The sequence below is a fragment of the Globicephala melas genome, chromosome 5 (genome assembly GCF_963455315.2).
Source record: "Globicephala melas chromosome 5, mGloMel1.2, whole genome shotgun sequence".
Classification (NCBI taxonomy): Eukaryota; Metazoa; Chordata; class Mammalia; order Artiodactyla; family Delphinidae; genus Globicephala; species Globicephala melas.
The window spans coordinates 33,634,116-33,648,919 of record NC_083318.1 but is presented as its reverse complement, the minus strand read 5'-3'; the positions used below and the strand labels follow the sequence as shown (position 1 = coordinate 33,648,919).

Sequence of the window (14,804 nt, the reverse complement as noted above, 5' to 3'; positions counted from 1 at the left end):
ATTCAGGAATAGGTTTAGACTGAAAAATATAAAAATTACTGGAGAGGCTGTGTCTGCCAATGAAGAGGCCACTGCCACATTTCTGGCAGAGTTGAAGAACCTGAGGAGAGAGACCATGTTCACATAACTTTTATTATAATATGTTGTTATAATCATTCTACTTTATTATTAGTTATTGTTGTTAATCTCTTACTGTGCCTAATTTATTCATAAAACTTTATCACAGGTATGTATGTATAGGAAAAAACCCAGTATATATAGGGTTTGGTACTACCCATGGTTTCAGGCATCCACTGGGAGTCTTGGAACATATCCCACATGGATAAGGGGCGACTACTGAATAGTGAAAGAAATTTATTTCCTGCTACTGAAGTCCTAAAGAGGTCAGCAACTGTGTAAATTTGTCACTTTATCTCCTTTATTATTTCCAAGAATATTTTCCAGGAGTTACACCAAATCATGTTACTTCTATATAGTTCTTTCCTGTATATTCTAAAACTCATGATCAAAATAGATTGTAAAAGAGCTTTCTTATTGTGGATTAGAATTCTAGAAAACAAAGTCCTAGGTGTGTGTAGATATAGATACAAATATATACAGAAATTTAATGCTTTAAATGTAGATTTAATTTCAAATCTAGATGTTGCTTTAAAAAAAGAAGAATGCAGAAAACTAATAATAATCACCACTTTTAAAAATGTCAATGGCCTAGGAAGGTGGCAATAGTGGTGTTGGTGGGAACAAAGTCTTAGCTTACGTTAGGAGCTAAGACTTATATAACTTAGTTATATACAGTAAATGTATATAAGTAACTCAGAAATTCCTACTTCTAAATAATCATCTTTTTTCTCCATCCTTTTTATCCTTTATGGTCCAGCCTTTCAAAGACTCTCTTTTAGCACTCTAAGCATCCTTGTCCCATAGTTCTACAGTTTCTTCTACTTTATAGTCATCCATCCTATTTACCTTCTCCCTGCCTGCACCCAAAATCTAAGTGCAGCTGAGAGGAATACATACACTCTGTATCTTCAGAGTCACTAATCCCACCTAGGCACTCAACACAACTTAGCAATCCTATCATGTTTCTCTGGTCAACTCATTTCCCCACTTTCTGCAAAGACCAGTCACATTTTCTCCATTTTCCTTGAAACTGCTTCTCTGTCTTAGTAGATGTCCTCATCTACTTCACAGAGAAAACAGAAACTGTCAGACAGGAACTAAATCAACTTTCTGACACATCTACAAATATACCTGCTCCAATCCTTTCCTCTTTCCCACCTTTTAAATAAGAGGGTGGCTCTCCATGTAATGCCACCTATGCCTGGAACCTATCTTTTTCCGCCCCCCTGAAACCTTGAGCTATGAACTATTCCTATGTCTTCTCCGCCACTCACAAACCTCCCTCCCCCGGCCTCTTTCTTTCTACTGGCATCTTTTCATTGACCTTTAAATATCTTCTATCCTATCTTCTTCATTTTATAGCAAAACTTCTCCTACATTTTATACTTTTTCTTCACTCCTTCTGCTTATATAGCATTTCCTGCAATTTGGCCTTTGTGCCACCATACCATGGAAATATTTTCACCAAAGTATTCACAGCCTTAGTCAGGTAAGTATAATAAATACTATTTTTTCCTCCTACTTCTTTCTTGGTCTTCTTTGTAGATTCCTCAAAAATCTTGAGGAATCAAAAATGAGTTGCTCAAGATTAGGTTCTGGGTCTCTTCTTTCACTCTACACCTTCTTCTCAAAATGTCCCCTTTGGATCAGCAGCAACAGGCATCACCTGGGAACCTGTTAGGAATTCAAACTCTCGGTCTCCACAACCATAGCTACTAATGAAAACACTCTGGGAGTGAGGCCCAGAAATTTGCATTAAATCTTCCAGATGGTTCTGATCTACTCTAAACGTTTCAGAATTACTGCCCTAGACAATTTGACCTATACCCTTTTGCCAGTAATTATATATTTATCTCTCCAGCCCATGCATCTCTTCCAAGATTCGACTGCCAGCTTGACTTGGATATCTCACTGGTGCCGCCTATTCAACATGCCCCTAACAGAGCCACTCATAAACTCTTCTCTCAACCAGTTCTTCCCCTAATCTTCCCTTTCTCAAACGATACTTATCCCATTGCTCCAGCCAGAAACCTGAGAATCAGCTTTAACTCCTTCCACTTCAACTCCTGACTCCCATTCAATCACCAAACCTCTTATATATATTTCAAATTCATCTACCTTTTTCAATCCTTATTACCACACCCTAGACCAAGCTACCATCATGCAGCTATTATCTGGCCCACTGTAAGAGCTTAATCAGAACCCCACAATTGGGACTTCCCTGGAGGCGTAGTGGTTAAGAATCCACCTGCCAATGCAGGGACATGAGTTCGAGCCCTGGTCCAGGAAGATCCCACATGCCATGGAGCAACTAAACCCCTGCACCACAGCTCATGAGCCTGCACTCTAGAGCCCGTGAGCCACAACTACTGAGCCCACGTGTCACAACTACTGAAGCCTGCGTGCCTATAGCCCGTGCTCCGCAACAAGAGAAGCCACTGCAATGCGAAGCCCGTGCACTGCAAAGAGTAGCCCCTGCTCGCTGCAACTAGAGAAAGCCCGCACCAACAACAAAGTCCCAATGCAGCCAAAGAAAAAAAAAAGAAAAAATTCAAAATCACTCTTGCGCCTTTCCAAATATTTTTATATCATCCACTTGCTTAAAATACTCCTTTTCACTTCTTACTGTCCAAAGGTTAAAGAACAAGATTCTTAAAAAGGTCTCTAATGCCCTACATGATCTGGTAATACATGTAAAGCAGTTACAACAGTACCTGGCACAGAGTACAATTGCTCATTAAATGTTACTTAGTATCTCAAGCTATTCCCACTTTCTGTTGTAACCACATGACTTATTTCAAATCTTTCAACATATACTCTTTCTTACCCCAGCTCTTTAGTAGAAAGCGTCCCTTGCCTCATCTTATTCACCCTTCTCGTCTCAATTTTTTTCTGTACATTCCCCTAACAAAATAAGGAGTCTTACCGTTATATGGTCCTAAAACATCCTGTATTTACAAGTCATAGCTATTACACTGTTAATTGTGTAAACAGGGTTTGTCTTTCTCACTAGAACGTAGGTTCCATGAGGGCCAGCACTGACCTTACCTACTGCTGTAATCCCTGTTTGTAGCAGAGTGCCTGGCAGATAGCAGGCACTCAGTAAATGCTGGCCAAGTGAATACATGTTATTCACTTTCTCTTTCAAAAATCTTCCTCCTCCACGAGTAACACTCAGCTTTCCTGGTTTTCTTTTTCTATCTCTGGCTACTCTTTCTCTGGGTCATCTCTTCATCCCCATTGCTCTTGGTATTGCCCAAGTATCTATTCTTGTCTATTTTCTTTAGTTCTGCTACCAATTTCTTCCGTGGTAATCTTATATATATCATGTTTTCAACTTGATTTCACATGTTTATCCCCATTCCAATCTCTATTAAGCTCAAACCCCACAATTCCAACTGCTTAGTAAACATGTGTACCTGGTTGCCTTAATGGTATCTCAAATTCAGTTATGATTGAAATTGAGATTATGAATATCTTCCCCCAAAAGTTCCCTGTCCTGCACTTGCTTTCAATAAATGACACACTCTCCATTAATCGGGTCTGAGGCCTAAATCTCTGCCTCACTGAGTTCTCCCCAATTCCTTATATCTAAACAATCAGCAGGCCTTTCCTGTGAATTCTGACTCTGCAACGTTTCTCACATCTATTCCTGTTTTTCATTTCCACAGTTACTATTCAGATTCAGGTCGTTATTTGCCTTTTGTACTATAGCAACAATCTAGTTATTCTTGACTTCAACACTGTTGCCATATTAATGTTACTGCAACACATTTTTTTCTTCCTTCTTTCCTCTCTTTCTTTTTTCATTTTTTTCCCTCAAAAATTAAGGCTTCCCACTGCCTTTAAAATAAAGCCGAATTTCTTGGCCTACCATTTAAAAAGATTCAGTAACTGGCACAAAAACTTTAATTCTTCATCCCCAGACCTTCTGTAGTGCAGAGCCATTAGCTGGGCTTGCTAATTCTACTCATTTTTTCTGACAAGCTTATAACCCATTTTTATATTTCCAAATGCTATCAAGTCCCAGTTCAAATACTCCTTCTCATGAGAACTTTACTCACAGCTACTGTGTTCCTCTCTACACCCTATACAACTAATCTTGTCCTCCTAGGATATCTCAAAATGCATTCTCATGGTACTGGAACTTTCTACCTTGAACCACACTCTTTTTTTGTACATTTGTATATTCTCTATAACACTTTGAGTACTTTAAGGGGAGAGGCTCTCTTTTTTGCCTACCACTTCGCTATTTTGCAAAGTACCACAAAATAATGGCTTTGGAATTAATAGAGATCAAAGTATAAAGGTCTTTCCTCTTCTTCTACACAATTCTAATCATGTCCAAAATCTCTTCACAGAAAGCAATAAAAAAGAAATTCTAAGCCATCCCCACCTAACTGCCCCGCCCCACAAACCCTCAAACATCAAAAAAAGAAAAGCAATACAAAACAAAAACACCTCTTTCGTGACTGGGAACTTGTACAATGTCCCTATCTGCAATACTCTCTTCCCAATCCTTCATCCGATTTAAATTCATTAATCCCACTAGACTGTAAACTCCATGCAAGCAGGGACTTGTTATTCAGTTATATACCTAGTGCTTGGAACTTCACAGATTCAAAAGTATTTGTAGAGTGAATGAACTAGGTTTCGTTTAAATGTCACTTTCTAGGGCTTCTGTGATTTCTCCAACCCAAATTGGGTACTCATATATAAATATATTCTTTTCTCTAGATCTCATTTCCCACCCTATATGCGAATCTTAAAAGAAGTCTAAAGTTGATCATCTGCATGTGAACGAGATGAAGGAAATCGACCCTGTTCACGCAGAGTGCAATATTAGGGTTGCCATCACATAACGGCTCTAGAAAGCTTTTCTCTTTATGTCTTTGCAAGCTCTTGCAACCCATTCTAATAAACAACCTTTTAAAGATGCTGCCCTTTTCATTCCCTCACTGAGTTCTTGGCCCTGGATTACACTGAAACCTTAGGCATACGTCCGGAAACATAAGGGAAGCGGAAAGACCCTGATTCCAAACCAACCAAGTGATAGTGAATCTGAAGAGCGACCAGAGACACTCAGACAAGGACTGTCAATCTTTTTTGATCAAAGTCATAACACACCCAAGGCCTAGCACAGGGGAAGGTCCTTGACAAGTGAGCTCGAGAGAAGGTGAGAGGCCGACAGAGGGAGCTGTCGAGAGAAGTCGCCAAAACCTTCCAAGGAAGGTCGGAGACAGGGTTCCAAGGACCTAGTCCCTGTGGCTGTGCCCTCGGTCCGCGTGCCCCCGGTCCGCGTGCCCCAGCCCGCCACAACCTCCGAGGAAGCACTACCCTCACTTAAGGGGTCAGCAGTCATCCTGGGCACTCGACCGCCTGCAAATTACGAGGTGTCCCCACAGGGAGCGAGGAAACTAAGACCGCACGGAACTACTCTCCCACCTCGCCCCTCGCAAAAGTCTTGAGCCTCCCAGAGTCGACTGGGAGCCGGTGAGCTGGTAACAACTCACCGCTCCGCCCCGCTGCCCCGTCAGTTCCCGGTGGCCTCACGAACCGCTCCCGGCAGCAGCCGGCTCCGAGAGCGGAAAAACAAAGCTTCCCGCAGCAGGGTCGACCGGGGAACGTATTGGCTGTGCGACGGTAGGAAGTGACGTAACCCACTCCTTCCGGTCCGCCGGATTATGAATGATTGCGGGGGCCGCTGCTTCCCGGGCGCGATCTTCGTTGTTTCTTTCCCGGCTTCGTTGGCTGCGTGTGGCCCGCGGACGAAGACTTTCTGAAACGGCCTCGGGAAACCCGGCTCGGGCGGGGCGGGAATGAGCTAGCGGTCCGTGTCACCCACACGCTCACGCACCCTCCCTGCCTGGCCGCGCCTCTGCGACCAGGTAAGGAGGGCGCTCGGGCCGCCGGCTCCGCAGTCCCTGAGACGCCGTAAAGCCGCCTCTTAGCATCTGGGGAAACAGGGTTGAGGATGTGGGGAATGGCGGGAAGGGTGGAGGGGTCCGGGCCCCTTCTCAGTTTTTCCAGGACCAGTCCCCGTGTCTTCCTCTATTGATGGGGGCATGGAGCAGCTTCCAGTTGCAGCAGTCTGTGGGGTCGTTTGCCATTTGCTGCTAGGTGTGGTTTTAAGGCCTCTCGGACCGCGCTTTAACTTTTTTTTTTTCCACTTAGTTTTTTATTCCAGCCCTTCCTCACTGGAGAAAGCAGTTGTATGTGAATACTACCTAACAGTTACTCTAATGAACTTGCTTCATTTGGGGCCATTTGCTTCTGTTACACCATCAAAGCAGTGTTTCACTTTGGTTTTAAACTTCTATAGAAAGTTAGAGTTTAACTTAACATGAAAATTGCTTTGACTTCCAAAACGTTTACTGATACGAGTACTTTCTCTACCTGGTTTGGGATTAGGTGACTTGTTCCCCCACTCCCCCTCTTTATTCTTAACGTTATGATCCCCTAATGCCGTGATCCCATTCCTTGTCATAAGTTCTTGAATATCAAGAAAATGCCAGCATTTAATAATATGTCTTCTGTTAAATTATTGATGAGAAGATAGAGTACTACTTTTTTCTAAGCTTATCTAGAAACTGTTTAAAGGAGAAAGTGCAAAAGCTGGCAAAAACTAGTGACAATTTAAACTTTAACCATGGTCACTTAAATATTGTGAAAATAAATTCTTTGTTATAAATACAACTGAGTGATTTGCTATCATATTTAATAAATCAAACATTAAGCTATGTGACTTTTCAGCTGCCTGGTGGGGAATATACACTACTGAAAGGATTGCCTTAAGCATACTTATTATTTGAAATTATGTTTGAGTTATACCTGAAGGCATTGTTTTAAGAGTCCTAACTTCAAAAATAAATCTGAAAAACTCAGTGAGATTTGACATTTATTTTATCAATTCTTTTGTTTTTTTACACTTCTGTTACATGTTTGCCTGCTTTAAACAAAGCTCAAACTTTAACTTCTGTAGTAGAAGGCCCATCAAGGGTCTTGGGGGGTTTGTTTTTAGTTTTGTTTTAACCTGTGTTTACTTTGTAGCTTTTATATCACCTGTGATTTGAAATAAGAATAAAGACTGAGTATGCAAGTGGGTAACAGCAGCAATTTAGCAGACCTTGAAACTTAACAAATTTTTTTTTGAAACTTAACAAATTTTGAGGCCAGTCAACTAAAATATCTGTAGTATACACAGTTCCTTAGCATATGTTGTTTTTATCTTCAAGTTTTTAAAGTAGCCTACTGAATTCTGTTATGATTAGTACTTGGAAAGCAAGGATTTAAACCATTTAGTTCATAATAAGCACGGGTATTGGTTGCTGTGGGTATTCAGTAATTTTATTTCAGGCTTGCCGATGTTTCTAACATGTTAGCATTTCATGCTGTGGATCCCTATTAATTTTGAGGTCAGGCTTAGCTGCAAGCATTATGATTCTATGGCAACAGATGATTCCCTGATTCTCCAGAGAGGACACACTTCCCTTATGGCTAAGGTTACAGTACGCTTTTTTAAACTGTTTTTTTTTTTTTTTTCCCACTTCTTGCCCAGATAAGCAGCTAATTTTAATCATAGGATTTTGTCCTCTAGGACTTAACGATATGTGTCCTCATATTACATAATGTAGTGAGCACTGAAATGGCTCAGTTTTTTCTTTCCTTTTTTAAACTTTACTATCTAAGGTAATAAGCTGCTATCTAACTCTGTAGAGGCAGGCTTTTCTTTGTTTATCTATATTATTGAAAGAAAGTTGTGAGATTTGCAACCAAATACTGTTATTGTTATGTATAAAACACAAGCTAAGTTCTAATATTCATAATGTTGAACATTTGATTGTAGTGGGGAATTTTAATAGGTTCAAATTTAAATTTGAATCTTTAAGAAAAATAGGAGTTTGTGATTTTTTTGTATTTGTAAACTGCTTTGAACTATTTATTCTGTACAATATAAGCAGTTAATATTCAAGTGGACTTAGGGTGTCACATTTATATTCCAACATTTTGTGACTCCCCAGCTTTCAGCCTCAGTAACAAACAGATTTTTTGAATATTTGGTTGGAGAAAATCTTTTCAATTCAACACAGATCCCTTATTTTCCCTGAGAAGTTTGGAAGTATAAAGCATAATTTAAGGCTTGAACTAAACATTCCTTGAACTAAAATTTGAGTACTCTTCAGCACTGGAGATATGTGAGGTAATAAGTGCTGTATTCCTCGCACATAGTAGCAAACTCAGTAAATATTTGTTGAATGAGTGATTGGGTTTCTCAAATAATTGACCTAATAATTCCAATAAACGTCTAGAATAACAGCTGAAAAAAAAAAGTGATGTAAAGAAAAAGAAAGCAGAATAAGGGGCTAGGAAGTGATGGGAGTCCTTTTTCTCAGGACAGACTGCTCTGAGTTAATATTCAGAGACCTCAGTGAAATGAAGGAGCAAGCCATGTGAATATCTTGGAGAAGAACATTCTAGGCAGAGGGAATAGCAAGTACCAAAATTCTCAAGCGTGGGGACATTGCTGGCGTCTTCCCAGAACAGCAAGGAGAACTGGCTGGAGGGAAGTGAACAAGAGGGAAGAGGGGTAGAAGATCAGGTCAAAAAAGAAACACAGCTAGGGTCACATCAGGCCCTAGAGACCATGATAGGAAATTTGGATTTTATTTTAAATGTTCTGGGGAGCCAATGGTTGGTTGTGAACAGAGGACATGGACTGATTTATGTTTTTAAAGGATCACCCTGACTATAGTTGCAGAATGGACAGTTGTATTGAGTGGAGGAAAATAGTTAATGAGCTTTTGCAGTAGTCTTTGTAAGAGCTAGTGATGACTTAGATTAAAGTTATTCGTAGGGGTGCTAAGAAGTTAGATTTAGCATGTATTTCAAAGGTAGAAATAGGGTAAGAGAGAGAAAAAAAGAAGTTGAGTGAGACTTCAGAATTATGGGCCCAAGCATCTAAGTAATGGTATTGCTGTTTTATCAAGAATGGGGACTACTTGAGGAAAGAGGAACAGGTTTAGAAAAATGTCCAAGTGAAGATGTCAAGTAGGATACATGTGTAGGAGTCTTAGATGATATTTAACCCTATGACACTGTAAATCACCTCGGGTAGTGCCGTTGTAAGTTGTGGCCCATAAGTCATGGAATCACTTTAGTGAGTACTAACCAACATTAAAACAATGACACAACCCTGGAGGAGAAGAAGAAGAAAGAAAAAGCAGGGTGAACTGTCAGTTATATCTCATGTGGTAGGATATTTCTTGGTGATTCTTTTGTTTCAGTATTATTCAGTGTATAATGACTTTCATTATAAGGTTTATTTCTTATTGAGTGGCATGATCAAATTTTGAAAGCCAGTAATCAAAGGGGTGAGTGTAAGTTGACAATAGGGTAAAGTACTGAGCTACAGGTCACTAAGAGGTCTGAGGAAGATCCAATAAAGGGAATTAGGAAGGAACTATCAAAAAACTTAATCCAGTGCTAAGAATTGTCAAATAACTCTGCCTTTAGCATGGAGGTTTTTATCAAGGACAGTTGCTTAGAATAACATAATTTCTGGTGGTTTTCACTCTGGTGAAATTGTTGCTGTAATAAAATTGCAATATGCTTCAATTTATGAAGTTTATAAAGTAATGCTATTTATGTTAGAAAAATACCTATTCCTTAATGTTTTCCAATAAGATCCCTTTATAGATTCAAATAATGCTTTTGGATTGAAGTACAGTTCTTATCTATGTAGTGGGAGTAAAATGTACTTTTAAAGATTATTAGGATTGAAGTAGTGCACAAAAGTTCTGTGTGCTTAGCACATAGCTGGTGGACAATAAAATGTACATAATATTATTTAGAGTTGTATTCTTTGTTCATTTAACATTTATTAAGCTCCTATCAAATCCCAGGCCCTGTGATAATTTCTTATTTAAAAAAAATCAACTGGTTAATATTTAGTTGCAGTTGTACACTTTTTGCTCTTTATATATAATATATAACTTATTTATCTATTATGTAATATTTAGTTGCCATAGATCCAGACTTGAATTTTGAGCACAAAAGTTTTAAACTATTTTTCCAGTTTCCAGAGAAGTATGCTTATTTTCATACTTATTTATGGTATTTTTTTCTTTCTCTCTCTATATACATATGCAAGGAGTAAAGTAGTAAAATGGTTTTAGATAAGAAAACACCTATAAAACTCATTTCCCCTTTCATGTGTGAAATGTTTCATTTTATCAACACCAAGATATATTAATTGGAATGAGAATGGAAAAAAAAGATTAAATTCCTAATTAAACCTGTGACTACTTCGTCTGTTTAAAAATATCTTTAAAGATTCCCAAATAATGAAACCAAGGCTTAAGTATTTTCTTTTTACCTGTTTTTATTCCCTCTGCAACATTCCCAAGCAGGCTGGCCTTTCCAGGGAGGAGATGCACACTCCATCAGCTCTGTTCAGTATCTCACGTTTGTGGTGGTGTCTGCTGCTTTCTCAATCCATCACAGGAACAGTTGCAGTGTGGCACCTGTCAAAGCTGAGAAAGCAAATGACATACAGCACTTCTGTGCTTGGCAGGAATGTAGTCTGGACTAACAAGAGCTATGCCCCCAGCTCTGTGTGTTGGAGACCCAGGGGATGATTCTACAGCACCTACCTTTTTTAAAGCTCATGACATAAAAGTAATAAAATAAGGAATTCTCTAGGTAGAAATGGAGAAGAAGAAGAAAAAAAAAGAAGGTTTCTTTTGAGGGTATTTGCAGACTTTAAGTAAAAACTGTGTTCTACTTTCTTGAAAAATTAAAGACATAGTACAAGCCAAAACCAGATATCAAATTTGTACAGGTTTGCTAATACTTAATATTTATTTTTGAAATTACAGTAGTATTTAACGTGGAGAAATTGCCCAGGGAGAGTAATTTTTTTTTAACTCTAAGATCATTAAGTAACATTTTTAATCTTCAAGGGGAAGAAAAAAAATCTATATTTAAAGAAATAAATTATGTTAAGAATCAACAGTACTGGGACTTCCCTGTCGGGCCAGTGGTTAAGACTTCACCTTCCAATGCAGGGAGTGCCGGTTCAATCCCTGGTTGGGGAGCTAAGATTCCACATGCCTTGCGGCCAAAAAACCAAAACTTAACAGAAGCAATATTGTAACAAATCCAATAAAGACTGTAAAAATGGTCCACATCAAAAAAAAAAAATCTTTAAAAAGAATCAGCAGTACGTTGCATTTTCTCTTAGGCATCTCATTAATTTTTAGATATCTCCAAGGGCAGATTATTGCTATTCTATTTTGTTGACATTTAGCATTTATTAAGTGCTCACCGCAAAAAAAGTTTCTAGAATGTGTAAAAGTTAATTCTCAAGGTTCTTACGTGCCTTGGGAAGTGGCAAATATACACGTACTCTAATTTTTAAAAAAATGTTTCTGCATATCCTAAATCAAAAGCTGTAAAATAGTATGATGTTGTTTTTAGTTTTTTGTTTGTGTGTGTGTTTTTTTTTAAGTGTTAGCAGGACTAGTCTCTAATTACTATTTCCTAGACTGCTGGGCAAATGAGGAAATCGATTATGTTTTCTTTCGAATCTGCTTATTGGGGAAACATTTAGGGATCTTTATAGCATCTCACTGTCAATAAAGGGAGTTAAGAGGATTGGTAAATTAATCAACAATAGATATATAGGGATAAACTCTCCAAAGAGACTATCGATTTTCTACAAAATGTTGGTTTCTTTTGCCTGTGAGCTTTAACAAATGCCCTTTAATATTTTGTTTTAAAATCAGCTCTAGGTGGAGGAAAAAATAATCCAAAAGGTAATTAAGTTAGCTCAGGGAGAAAATGGTTTCCATGGGTTAAAGTGTTGTTGCTTTTAAATTACATGAAATAAGTTACCCTTAGATAATCTTTTAAATAAGTAACAAACCATGGTGCAGATCTGTTATGTTTTAACAAAAGAAGTATAAAACACTGGTGATCACTTGCATTATCAAGAAGTTTTCCACGACAGTACTTTACTAACAATATCCCTTTGTTATAATGGATTATTAGCCGTTTAATAAAAAAGTTGAGGACGAAGATGATTAAAGAGTACTTAACTATTTTGCTTTTGAATTAAAAAAAAAATCTAAGGAATTTAGAATATAAAGGAAATTTAGTAAATTTTAGCACCCTAAAATTCAGGTGCACTAATATTTCAAATACACTTAAAAGAAAGAGTTGCATGTGTACTTTTTAAAGGCTTTTAATATAATTTTTAAATAATTTAAAATAATTTTTTCTCCAGTATACCATTTTCCTGTTACATGGTGAATGCTTTTAAAGAGTGCCATCTAGTGTCAGTTTTGGAATTTTGATTTATGTATTAGAACATGGGGAATTTTAGACCCAGGAAATGTAGAAATCAAACAAAAAGTCATAATTGACAAAAGTCTTAAGGATTGTGACTTGAAAACACCCATCAATAATTTGACCACAAGGTTGTGTACGTTTGCATCTTTAAAATAACCAACATGTCTATTCGTCCATGCATTCACTCAATATTTCTTGACTATATATATATATACACATACACACACACATATATATACATATACACATATATGTGTGTGTGTGTGTATATATATATATATACACACACACACACACACACACACATATACATATAGCAGGTCCTGTTTTAGCATAGCAGTGAATAAAATAAAATTTGTACTCTCATGGAACATTCTATTGGGCTAAGACCAAAGTAGATAACGTAGTATGTTACAATAGTAATAAATGCTGTGGAGAAAAGCGTAGAAGGGGATGGAAATGTTTTTCAGGAAAAGTGGGAGTTGGGGTTTGCAAGTTAAATACAGTAGCCAGGGAACATCTCAAAAAGTTGATATTTGAGTAGGTACTTTAAGGAGGTATGGATGTGTTCTAGGCACTAGAAATATCAAGTGCCAAGGCACTGAGGTGGGAATGTACCTAGTGATTTAGAGGAACAACAAGCCACTTTTGCTGAAGCGGTGAGCGAAGATGAGAGCTGATGAGATGGACAAAGAGACAAAGAGAATTAGATCAAGGAGATCTTTGTAGACCATTGCAGGAGCTTTGCCTTTTCTCTGAGTAGGATGGGAAGACATTAGAGCGCTTGAGCAGAGAAGTGACATGATTTTATTTCATTTTTAACAGTATCATTTTTGCTACTATGTTGAGAATAGACTAGAGGATGGAAAGCAGGGTTAGGAAGCAATTGCTATAATTAAGAAGAAAGGTGATGGTGGCTTGGATCACAGTGGAAGCAATGAAGATGGAATGAAATAATCAGATATTAGGTATATATTGAATGTAGTGCCAAAATAAATTTTTAATGGATTAGTTATGGGGGTGTGAAAGAAAAGAGTAATTTAAAATGATTGTCCAGGTTTTTGGCCTGAAGAGCTGAAGGATGGTGTTCCATTAACTGAAATGGGGAAGATTCATGAGGAACAGGTTTTGGGCATAGGGAGAGAATAAGAAACTTGATTTTGGACATGTTAACTTTGAGATATCTCAGTTATCAACATCTAAGTTATGGAGAATTTCAAATATTTTTTTCTATTGTGATTCAGCATACAATAGCTCATCACATATCAAAATCCACTTTGGGAGAATCCATTTCTTGTGAGAGAATGAATATATCCCCCCCTCAATTATTATATTTTAGGGGCATAAAACAAGCAGTATTCATCAAGCTTCTCAGAGCTATTATCCCCAGACAACTCTAGGTATTCTTGGTTATTTCTTATGTCCCATTCTATTCATCTTTTGTTCTCACCTGTGGTGAGACCCCAAAGTATCAATACTTGACTGGGAGAGTTCTATTGCCAAGCACCTGAGGTATGCTCTTTTTAAAGGAGCTGGATATAAAATCACCCTTAAGACTAGTTAATTGGGCAGGGTAGGAATCTTTGTTTTGGAAGCCATTTATTCATTCCAAGAACCAATTCTTGTAGAATCATATCTATCACAAATCCCTGCTGATTTCTAGAAAATGTTTTTAAAATGTTCATCTTTTATTTTAGCTTCGCAATTGCTATATTCTAAGACCTATAACCGCTTCAATTTATGCTTCAGGTAACCCAATGAAAGAAGAAAATGAAAGGCATTAAGAAAAGTCTTACAGAAGAATATCTATACTTGGACTTTTCTCACCAAAAAGAAGGGTGCATCTTTCCTCTTCATACATCTATAACTTTATTTTTGTTATCATACTGTGACTGCAAAATCTTTAAAGTTTGCTTAGTCCTCACTGGAGAAAGCACAGGCATTTCACTACTTAAAAGTGTACTGTCTGAGGATGTTGAAATACAGATTATTTCAAGGCAAGAGCTTCCACCAATAGTCCAGAGTTGCTGTTTACCTGCAGTAGTAGAAAGACCAGACAATTTCTGTAGAGCAGGACTTGCTGTTGTTCTGAGACACATAATCCAGAAATCATATGAAGCAGACCCCTCAAAGAAGGAAATTTTGGAACTTCTGGGTTTTAAGAAGACTTGCTTGAAAGCCTGTGCTGAAGTAAGTATAATGTCTCTTTTCTGTTACTTAAAGCCATAAGTGACAACACATTCACTTGAATATTTATTTGAACTTTCTGTTGGAAAATAAAATTTAATTTACTTAAAAGAAACTGCAGTAACCAATGAAAGAGTTAAAATAGC

At 37.8% G+C, this 14,804-nt stretch overlaps 2 protein-coding genes across 8 annotated transcripts in view; one reads left to right on the top strand and one right to left on the bottom strand.

Annotated features, from left to right (window-relative positions):
* INTS12 (integrator complex subunit 12) overlaps positions 1 to 5,726 on the bottom strand; it is a 36,164-nt gene extending 30,438 nt beyond the window's left edge. The window contains exon 1 of one of the 3 annotated variants that reach the window (XM_030864139.2): positions 5,634 to 5,726. The gene's annotated coding sequence lies outside the window, so the exon portion shown is untranslated. The other 2 variants (XM_030864140.2, XM_060299120.1) reach the window with 2 other exon arrangements.
* A 76-nt stretch (positions 5,727 to 5,802) lies between these two features.
* The window catches only part of GSTCD (glutathione S-transferase C-terminal domain containing), a 132,526-nt gene continuing 123,524 nt past the window's right edge, over positions 5,803 to 14,804 (top strand). For all 5 annotated transcript variants that reach the window (XR_009563955.1, XM_030864134.2, XM_060299119.1 and 2 more), the window contains exons 1-2: positions 5,803 to 6,008; positions 14,221 to 14,661. Coding sequence is in view for 4 of the 5 variants with exons in the window: in XM_030864134.2 (XP_030719994.2) it covers positions 14,242 to 14,661 (420 nt within the window). In the remaining variant the exon portion in view is untranslated. The remainder of the gene's footprint in view (positions 6,009 to 14,220; positions 14,662 to 14,804) is intronic.